Genomic DNA, 11,011 nt, shown 5'->3' on the forward strand with positions numbered 1-11,011 from the left:
AACAAATAAAGAGCCAACCTGACATTTAACGATAGTGCAAATAGAGAATGGAACAGAGGGCACCACGAACATGTTATAACTCAACTTTTGACCTGTGTTTACATAAATCTAATTTAGAGTTAGTGTATTGTAGATTTCAGTTTGCGTCAAAAAGATGTAGGGAAAATTAGGGTTTGAGGTGGAGATCTGGATACCAGCTTGGATCGTGATATCACTTTCCGAGCTGATATTTCTACCCTATGCCTAGGTTGCAAGAAATTCAACCTAGGATAATCCAAGTGGACACTTACGTTTCTAGGCAAAGAAAACGTAAGCTAATATGCTAAAGGGTTCTGTGAATGTGTGATGAAAAACAAGAGCTAATGAACCTCCCCATTTTGGAAAGAAAGAGTTGTTTATATACTAAACACGATTAGGGTTTCATTAGGGTTGGGCCGTCATTAGTTGCTTTGGAAGCAAGTAACATTAATCCGGATTAGGGTTACCAACAACTAACGAGTTTTGTTAGTTTTACCATAATCACCCTCAACTAACATTAATTCGAATTAGGACCCCAGCCAGGGGCTCTACCCCTTGGACCCCGCTAGGGGCGCTGCCCCTAGAACCCGCAAAGGGGCACTGCCCGTTTGGAAACCCCGGACCCGGGGGCGCTGCCCCCGGATCCCCGACTAGTAGTCAAACCGGCTTCTGACTCAGTCTCATACATGCGTGCACTCCACACAACCCCGTACATGTATTAGAATACAAATCATGAAGCCCTTTAGCTCATATGTTAGCCCAGCTACTTAAAATGACATGGTGACACTAACATCACCAACAAAAGATACTTAGTTGAAACCCCTAAACTTAGAGTTCATATATATAGATTGCATGTTATCCGACTATATAATGTGTCAAAGGGACTTCTCCGATTTTTTAAATATCCCACAAAAAGACGCCTGATAGTAACAAGTATATAAGGATTGATAGATCATCTTTCAAGTGCTAATTTTGGAAATAACCTATATTGAGAAGTAGTTAAAGGAAAAAATAATAATAATAAATAATAATTACTACATACGAAATAATGAACTTTTCAAAATGTTTCTTTCCACACAACAGGAAGTTGTCACCCATGGTGTTAGTGGCATTTTTATTGATAATCGAGACTTAAAACTCAGCCAGTTACAAGTGAAACGTGATCTCACCAAAGCTAAAAAGTACGGAATTGCACCTCGAGGCGTTTTCCCTTCGGCTCACAAAGGGTAAGCCTTGAGACGAAACGAGGCGTAAGCCGGAGGCGGAATTAAAAAATAAATATAAGAGTTATATATCTTATAAAAAATAAAATAGTAAACATATAATTGAAACTACAATAATATATAACTAGGTGTAAAACTCATGTATTACATGTGTTTAATTAAAAAAAATAAATATAAAATTTTAACAATTTAAAAAGTTTTAATTTATAAGAAAAATGAAAAAATTTTGAATTATTAAAATTAATGAGACTTTAATGTATTGAATGTATTACATATATAAACTTTTTCTAATAAATACTTTATATATATATATATATATATATATATATATATATATATATATATATTACCTTACACATTAAATGTGGAATTTTAATTTAATAAAATGAAAATTACAATAAAATAACAAGTGGAAAATAAAAAATTTAAAAATTTTAGAAAATGTCATGTGTCCAAATAAATGAGAAGAGGACGTGTGGCAAAAAACCTTCATTTATTATAGTAGATTGAATCTCCAAGGATCCGAACATATATTTTTACAAATCTGCTCCGATGTTTCCAATTTATGTCGGAATGTGTGTTTGGAATCAAGAAATTGGATATCCAAACAACATCTGGTAGACTCAATTGAATGTATGGAACATCAATTTCATCAACTGAGGAAAAATTACAAGATGCGATGCTAGGAAGAAGAATAGGTAAGATGCGAAGAAGAAGACCAAGCATCGGTTGGAAAAGAAAAAGTCAAAATAAGTCCAAATTAGGCTAAAAATCAAAGCATACGCTTCTGAAAAACGCACTGTCTCTACCGATTCATCTACGCTTCTTAAAACGATGGATCTTACATTACCATACCTCTAGCCCGAACTAAGAACACTAATAGGTTTATGAAGCAAACATACAAATCATGAAAGAATAATTAAATATATACAATCACATACGTGAAATCCTCCGCAATTTTGTAATGAACACCACCACCTTTTGATAAACCCAATTTCTGAAGCTATCATAAAAGTGAAAAAATGCACGTCTCCCAAAATGGTTGAGAAGTAGAGTTCCGCATGCTATCCAAAAGCCAGTAACAAAACCAGTGGCCCCACCAATATAGAACCATCTCAAATCTTCATCACCCTCACTTTTACCAACAACCGATAGTACTTGTGATTCTTCATCTCCTAGACATTTTCTGGAAAGAGGAGGTCCACACAGTCCTGAATTTCCATCGTAGCTTGAAGGTTGAAACGACTGGAGTTGAGTGCTAGATGGGATTCTCCCTGACAAGTTATTAGATGACACATTTAGGTAACCCAAAAAAGTCATCTGAGACATGCTTGGTGGTATCCCTCCTGATAAACTGTTTCTAGATATATCCAAAGTTAAAAGCTTTTTCATCTGACCAATTTTCTGTGGAATCTCTCCAAGTAGAGCGTTCTTTGACAAGTTGAGGGCAAGCAGTTCATGAAGATTGGTAAGTTCGTGTGGGATCTTTCCTGTTAAATTGTTGCTTGAGAGATCAATGCTCTTCAACAATCCCAGATTACGGGTGAATTCACGCTCGTCTCCTTGCCACTCGATCATCGCATGGTCAACATACTCCTCTTCAGTGGGATATGGAAGATTAAATAGTGCAAAGGTTTCAAATCGACATGTATAAGGATGCACGTTTGGTGGCAGTAAGAATCCTTCTTGAGCTATTCTTGTAAGATTACTCAAACATGAGGGGATGCTTCCATGGAGATTGTTCCTTGAAACATCTAAAATTTGAAGATTCGGTAATTGACATACTTGTAAAGGAATGGTTCCAAAGAAGTTGTTTGATCTTAGGATTAGAGCATACAACCCCAATAAGTTTTCCCCAATCCAAGTAGGCACATTACCGGAAAATTTGTTGGCCCCCAAATCCAGGAAGTTTAACTTCGTACAATTCTTTAGAGACAAAGGCAATTGTCCAGAGAAATTGTTCTGGTACAAATACAACACCTCCAGTTCTATCAAAAAACCAATCGAGGGAGGAAGCCTTCCAAACAGACTGTTGTGACCTAGGTTAAGAACTTTTAGTTCTTTGAAATGCCACAAACAGTCTGGAAGCTGACCACTTAGAAAGTTATGGGAGAGGTCAAGAAATTCTAACAACCCATCGACAATTTGGCATAAAAACAAGATTCCTCCAGAGAATTTGTTTCTGGAAAGATTTAATGATGCCAAACGGGGAGGAAGATGCGGTATTGGACCATCAAAGTTGTTGGAACTCAAATCTATTGCTGGAATGTTTCCAAGAATTGATGATAAATCTGGTATTTTCCCACTAATATTGTTGGAAGAGAGATTCAAATAGTCAAATTGCGTTTTCCAAAATTCTGGAGGAACTGTGTCTGAAATACTAGTATTGGAAATATCAAGACGGGTAAGATTTTCCAGTTTTTGAATCCATCTGGGGAAGTGAGGCCCTAGCTTGCAAGAGCGCAGATCAATCTGCTTTAGATAAGAAAGGTTTGACATATGATCTGTGAAAGGAACTCCTTGGAGTGGGTTTTTTGAAAGATTTATATAAAGAGCCTTCGACTTTTCAATGTTTTTAGAGATGGTACCACTAAGATGATTTTGAGAAAGGTCAATCTTTTTAAGCAAGGGTAGCTCCCACAATTTCTCGCTTATGGTTCCATTTATTTGATTATCTGATAGATCCAGATACTTTAGGGATGAAAACTTTTGGATCTCATCAGACAATGACCCTGTAAATTGGCTTCTTCGAATAGACAAGTCTTGAAATGTTAGGAATGAGCACCCAGACGACAAGTTGTTAAGAAAATCAGGAACTTTGACAACAGCAGAGTTGTTATCGAAGCTCAAACTTTCCAAACTACAGAGATTGCCAAGATATTTGGGTATCCCATCCAACATGTTGCTAGACAGATCAAGAAAGCGAAGCTTATTGCTTGTTAATGGGAACATCCAATGATACATGGATGAGGTGAGATTGTTGTTTCTGAGAGAAAGGAATTCAATAGATGAGGAAGAAGAGTTGAGAAATGAAGAAGAATATGGATACATGACCTGTGACAGCTCACATCCATCTAAACTTAAATCTGATAGTTTTGGTAGATTCAAAATCACATTTAGCCACTGGTTTGCTTTGGCAAGGGAAATCCCATCCACTTCAAGTTCCTTCAAGTGAGATAAAGATGACAACCACTGTGGGTTTTCAACTCTACATCTTCCAACATCTTGAAGGGAAAGCCGCTGCAATTTTGTGAGGTTTCCAAACTCTGGAGGAATGGTTCCATAAAAAGAGTTACCTGAGAGGTCAAGGTACCTTAATTCAGTCAAGGAACCAATGAACATGGGAATGGTTCCATGAAAAGAATTTCCGGAAAGATCCAGATAATTCAAGTAGGTTAAGTTAACCAACGAATGGCTAATCTCACCTACAAGACCAGCATCGGACAAATAAAGATCTGTGACATGATGACCTGTTTGGCTGTCGCACCAGACTCCTTCCCATGCACAGCAGTCATCTTCTTCAGGTCTCCACGTAGAGAGACTACCATCAGGGTCATGAAGGTTTGCTTTGAATTGAAGGAGAGCATCTCTCTCCTTATCCAAACACTTGTTTCTGATAACACCATTAGCATCTCCTCCTCCTCTCAGTGTTACCAATTGGTTTGCAGTTGTATTCTGTAGGCATAGCAAGAAAAGTGAGAAAACTATAAAAACACAAGGATGCATGACGTAAATGCAGATGTTGGTGATTTTTTTTGTTTGTGTTGTATATAAAGATGCCCCTACGAAGGTTTATATAGTGCCAACTGTAAAGATGAAATACTAAAGCGGATGGTCTCAAATTTCCATGAAATTTAAAGTGGCCCAAAGTAGACTTAAAGACTTAAAAGTCTTGGCAATTTGTATTTAATATACATATATTTTCCAATCTTGTGATATATTTTGGTCATCAAACTATGTGATATATATAATTCTAAAAAAAACAAAATGATGGAATGAAAGAGAGTAACAATAATTGAAATACGGAATAGGGATATGACATTATTTGGGTCTAAGAATGTAATGACTGTGTAATGAACTTTTCTTAGTTAGATCAATTAAACTGTAAACTTGTTTGAATGCAGTCAATTTTCTTTCAATCCACGATTCTTTTACATTGTTACAAATAATTAATATTTTTATCAAAAGCCCTAAACTACTAACAGCTCAAAAAAAAAGTGGGTTAAATTTTATAAGACTATTATATTTTTTTTATGATGAATTAAATGAATTCTAATAACTTAGGGTACGCTTAATAATTACAACAGTCATTTTTTACTTGTTAGCCAAATGTATAATAAATTTTATAAAAATACCTAAAAGCAATTTTTTAGTCTCACATTTAGATAGTTCATAGAAATACAACCAGAAAAAAATATTTAATTATAACACTATCATTTTACAATATGGAAATCCCATGGCAAGTGAAGAATGTACTATGTAGAAACAATGCACTGATTGACTCAATAATGTAAAAAGAATGCAATGTTTATTCAAAAATGTGAAAAGTAAAAACAATGCAATGCTGACTCAATAATGTAAAAGGAGGGACAATTCTAATTGATGATGGTGGCCATAAAGGAGTAAAGGGTGAGTGAGATGCCTTTCTTTTTTATGATGTAAGGAATGCTCTAGGCAAACTTAGGCAGCATAAATAATTTTATATCGTAAGAATCATCCTTCTCGATTATTGGTTATGATCTAAAAACCTAAGAGAAACATCAAGACAGAACAATAACTAGTTTAGTTTCATTTATTTTGTTAAATGTGTTTATATATTACCACTGTCATCTGCTATTGTTAAATGTGTTCACATATTACTACTGTTATCTGCTATAGCAAGTAGCAAGTGACAGTGGTAATATATGAACATATTTAACAAGTTAAATGATTAAATATGTACAAAAAAACAAAGTTATATATCTAAATGTGAACAAGTTTTTTTTTTTTTTTTTTTTTTTTTTTTTTTTTTTTTTTTTTTTTACAAACTTCATAAAAGTTTAAACTTTGTTTATAATTTTTTTAAACTTTTTTTATACTTTCGTATAATTTTAATACAAATGCTTTTAAACTAAATATAAATGTTTTAAACTTTTTTTTTTTACATTTTCATATGATTTTTTTATAACTTTCATACATTTATTTCTAAATTTTCTTTTACATCATTTTTAAAGTGTTTCATAGATTTTGTATGACAATTTAATAACTTTTTTATAATATTTAAAACTACTTTCATTAAATACTAGTTTATAACATTGTACTAATAAATTAAAAGTTTATAAACTTCAAATTAAAAAGTTGTAATAATTTTAAAACATTTACATTATATAGATCTTTTTTTTATTTTCTAAGTAATATTTTCGTTTAATTTTTTAAAAGACCTTCCATACTTATTGTTACATATTTAATTTATTTAATTTTATTATTAAATACTTTTACTTTAAAAATATTGTATATGCTTAAAAACAAAAGAAAAATATTATAAGAAGCTATATAAAATATTTCACAAAACAAAAACATATTTATTAATAAAAAAGTAAAGTTCATAATTGATCAATAGTTAATTAATATTTGAGAAATTATTGATATTTTAAAATAACGTTTAAAAAAAATAATAATAACAAATATGAAAAATAAATTCGCTATTAAAAGTTGGGAAAATGATTTATCAGAGTAATTAACTTCATGTTTTGTTCACATTTAAGCAACTTTCTTTGTTTTTTTTAACATATTTAACTATTTAACTTGTTAATGTGTTCATATATTACCATTGCCACCTAGTATAGGTGGTGACAATGGTAATATGTGAACACATATAACAAGTTAAATGGTTAAATGTGTAAAAAAAAAAAAGTTGTCTAAATATCAACAAAGCAACAAAAATGATTACCCTAGTAAGTTATTTTCCCAATAAACAACCAACAAATGTTAATATTATCAATATTATATAAACAAAAAATAAAATAAAATATAGCGTAAGTTTGATTGTAAGAAAACAAGAAATAATGTGAAAAGTAAAATAAAGATAATAGTTTAACATAAATTTTGAAACACTTCTTTGTATGCTACATTGAAAGGTTTATTGGTCAACTTATGATCATTATCTAAAATCAACAACTTCAATCATTTTTAAGGTTGTAGAACTCGCTACTTGGTACCTGCCGATGCCGACTGGGGAGTAGCGAGTACTCGGGAGTATTCGGGGAGTACTCGGATTCGGTAATTCATGTAAAAATATTTTTTGGAAAATTATATATGTCAAAATTATAAGTTAAAATCATAATTTGATTGAAATATATAACCAAAATTAGATACATGTGAATACATAAAAATTGAAATACATATAATTGTCTCACTACGTGGATAATTACTGAAAATTTAAGATATATATGTAGTAATAATCATATGTTTGTGTTAAATAATAAATCATTAAGTGCATTAAACATATTAATCTTGAAATTCTTGATTTTTTTCTCTTTTTATGACAATTTTGACCCTTTGACCGATTTTGACCGAGTTGGCTGAGTTTGACCGAGTAGGCCCGAGTAGTCACCAAGTAAGCCCGAGTAAGACCGAGTAGGTCCGAGTAAGACCGAGTTTGACCGATTATAACATAATCGAAAAGTCCATTTTTAAAATTAACTTATGGTTTGGAAAACCAGAGATTTTAAGTCCATTAAAAACATCATGTGCGTGTAAAGTCTCATCAAATTGATCGTGAATAATAATAATAATAATAATAATAATAATAATAATAATAATAATATAGAAAGTTAAATGGTATAATTAACGGTAATGAATAAATAATATATAAAAATAATAGACCATTAGTAGAAAAAAATTACATAAAGAATAAGGTTGTTTATTAAAATTTTATAAGATAAAAATAAAAAAAATAAACTAAAAGTATAGCCATGCTCGTTAATTTTTAAAACATGTGTAGATGATGAATTTTGAAGTACTGATGTAGATAATTTAACATCCCAAAAATCATCGTAAAATTTTTTATTTTTTAAAACTAAACCACAAACCATAAATGTTTACAAACTTAGTTTCCAAAAGTCAATATCACAAATCAAAGTATTGCAAAATCAAATCTCATAAAATATAAATGATGTTCATGACCAAGCCTTCGCCTTGCCCCGATCATCTGAAATACCTGAAACATAAAATAAACTGTGAGCCAACGCTTAGTGAGTTCCCCCAAAAAACCCACCACACAATCATATAACAACATACATACTGGGTCCACAACCATCGAGCTGTTTTACCCCTGAGCCACAACATGAGTCTGACTTGCCTTTTTGGGGGGTGTCCATGTCTGGATATCTCTCCAGCCCACAACATAATTATGGATTGCCTTAACGACCCTCAACTTATGTATGGCTTGTTCCCGAGCCCACAACATAAGTCTGGATTGCCTTTCCATCCCTCAGCTTATATTTTGATTGCTCTCGAGTTTGTTGGCTTAGATAACATATATTCAATAAAAAAGAATATCCTATAACCAGTCAAGAGACAAACATGTTGGATTAGTGTCTAAGCCTGTAACCATAATTGGTAAGTACTTGACCCGATTGTGCATGGTCCTTTTGGGTTGCCTTCACCAAAGCAACTTGACTGGAGAAATAATAGAGAAAGAGGTTATTATGATTTATTAATATGTTATAAGAATAATATATTAAAGTAGAAATCATATTTGTTTAATTAATATTGGTCAATAATTAATTAATAATTAATTTTGTGATCAAATGTAATTAATTAAACTAGAGGGGATGAATTGTAAATATGTGATAGTTACAAAATAGGGTAAGGATTATCCTAAGGATAGGTTGGACGAATTTAAGGTGATAAGGCCTTAGAATTTGTTCATGATAAGGATTCAAGGCTTATCTTGTGGGTTGCTTGGTGGGCAAGCAACTAAATAAGGATAAGGACTGAAACCCTATCTCTACACCTATATAAACACCCCTTTGGCTCATGATTTCGTCCATACCTTCCCAAGGCTTCTTAGGGACGAATTTTATACCTCTCCTTCTTTCTCTATAGCCTCTCCAATTGCTCTTGGTGTTTGTGAGCCATTAGAGGCATTACACTTGTGGTGCTTGCTTTCAAGACTTAGGGTTTGAAGATTCAAGTTGTTATTACAATATAACAACAAGAGGTATGTAATCTAACCTTCTTGGTTAATTTCAAAAATAACAATCATCTTTATGGTTTTATTATGTGTTCATAATGTTGTGTATCTAATAGTGAAAACATAGATCCAATGCTAGGGTTGCATGTACACATAGGATTGTTTGTATAAAACCCATCAAAACAAGCATATCTACAGATCACTACCGCTCTTGTGACATGTTAGCAAACGGTTTGGATGTTGAATGATGAATCTGACTTGGGTGCTTGCATGCTTGCATGAGAACATAATCACAAAAGAATCGTTAAAGGACAAACGAATCTTCTCCTGGGACGTCACTCCGACGATCAAGTTAGTTTTCTATGAGAGAGAGAGAGAGAGAGAGAAAATTTGGGGTAATTTCCATAAGAGAGAAGATGGATCCCTTCCTTGAGGCATAACAGATCCTTTTGTACCTATTACTAACGGGTCGTGGGGATCGTGCCTTGTGACCATGAATCGTGGCCTCTTCTTACTGGGAGAGTTATTCACGCTAACTAACTATTAGGTGACGTCAGTTATGGGCGTCATCCGGACTATTTGTTGCCTTCTCATTTGTTGTGAGTGAATGAGAAGATCACATGGAATATTCTTACCATGTGATGAGAAATGAGTTGTTGCCCTTGACTTGGCTTGCTTACACCAAGACCTAGTCTTAGCTAAGGTAGTAACGTTTATGTTAAATTTCCGTTACATTTAACTGTTGGATAAGGTGTCTAAGTCCATAACTTATTTGGTACATACTTGACCCGACCCGGCATGGTCCATTTGGGTTGCATTTCATCTAAACTATTTATGGATAATTTTACGAGAGTTATACGCATATGTTTATTAATATAATATATTAATATGAAGTCATGTTATTTAATTAGTCCAAGAGTTTGTGGTGATTTGTGATTCCATTTGAGGCATTCACACTATTGGTGCTTGGCCCTCAAACTCCTTAGGAATCAAACTCATCATCAAAAGGTATGTAATCTCATCTAATCCTTTTATGTTTAAAAGTACCCCATGCCATGTTAGATAGGTTATGAACCTTGGAAAAAATATTATTTTGCATGTATTTAGACAAACATAGATCCAATGTTTATTAGGGTTGCATGCACACTTAGGAAGTGTTAGATTGCTCAAAACCCAACAGTGGTATCAGAGCCTAGGCTTGCTTGTTTGATACTTGATGCAAAATAGTGAAAAAAGTCGAAATTTTTGCTGTCTGCATGATGGACTTGTCGAGTCCATGGGGGGACTCGCCGAGTCCAAGGCAAAATTCATCCTACTCGCCAAGTAGGTTCGTGCACTCGGCGAGTAGAAGGTTCAGAATGCAGATTTTCGACTTTTGCTGCTGGAAATGGACTAGAAACTTTACTCTAAACTGTTTGGATGTTTTAAAACTTATTTTAGTTGGTGTAATGGTTGTTCTAATCCATTTACAATAGCATATATCAAAATTTCATGCTTTGTATGTGTTCATATAATTCTTGAAACTTTGATAATCATGTTCATGTTCTTATGAATTTAGAAGATGATAGGAATTATTTGCTGAATTGTTTAGGAT

General features: G+C 33.0%; 1 protein-coding gene across 1 annotated transcript; it reads right to left on the reverse strand.

Moving 5' to 3' along the window:
- Positions 1–1,970: 1,970 nt before the first annotated feature.
- On the reverse strand, positions 1,971–5,029 carry LOC145001661 (receptor-like protein EIX2). The gene is made up of 2 exons (XM_078961014.1): positions 4,667–5,029; positions 1,971–4,537 (listed from the first exon to the last, which is right to left on the reverse strand). Exons 1-2 carry the CDS (start codon positions 4,965–4,967, stop codon positions 2,175–2,177), a joined length of 2,664 nt encoding a protein of 887 aa, XP_078817140.1. The 5' UTR covers positions 4,968–5,029; the 3' UTR covers positions 1,971–2,174.
- Between the last annotated feature and the right edge of the window lie 5,982 nt (positions 5,030–11,011).

Source organism: Lactuca saligna, chromosome 6, assembly GCF_052625555.1.
Source record: "Lactuca saligna cultivar CGN05327 chromosome 6, ASM5262555v1, whole genome shotgun sequence".
Taxonomy (NCBI): Eukaryota; Viridiplantae; Streptophyta; class Magnoliopsida; order Asterales; family Asteraceae; genus Lactuca; species Lactuca saligna.

Bases quoted from the DNA above. Each gene is read 5' to 3' on its own strand.
- LOC145001661 (XM_078961014.1), bottom strand. From the start codon at position 4,967: ATGCATCCTTGTGTTTTTATAGTTTTCTCACTTTTCTTGCTATGCCTA. The intron at 4,538-4,666 runs GTGAGATTAGCC...TTGACCTCTCAG, and splicing joins GTCCGATGCTGGTCTTGTAG to GTAACTCTTTTTATGGAACC.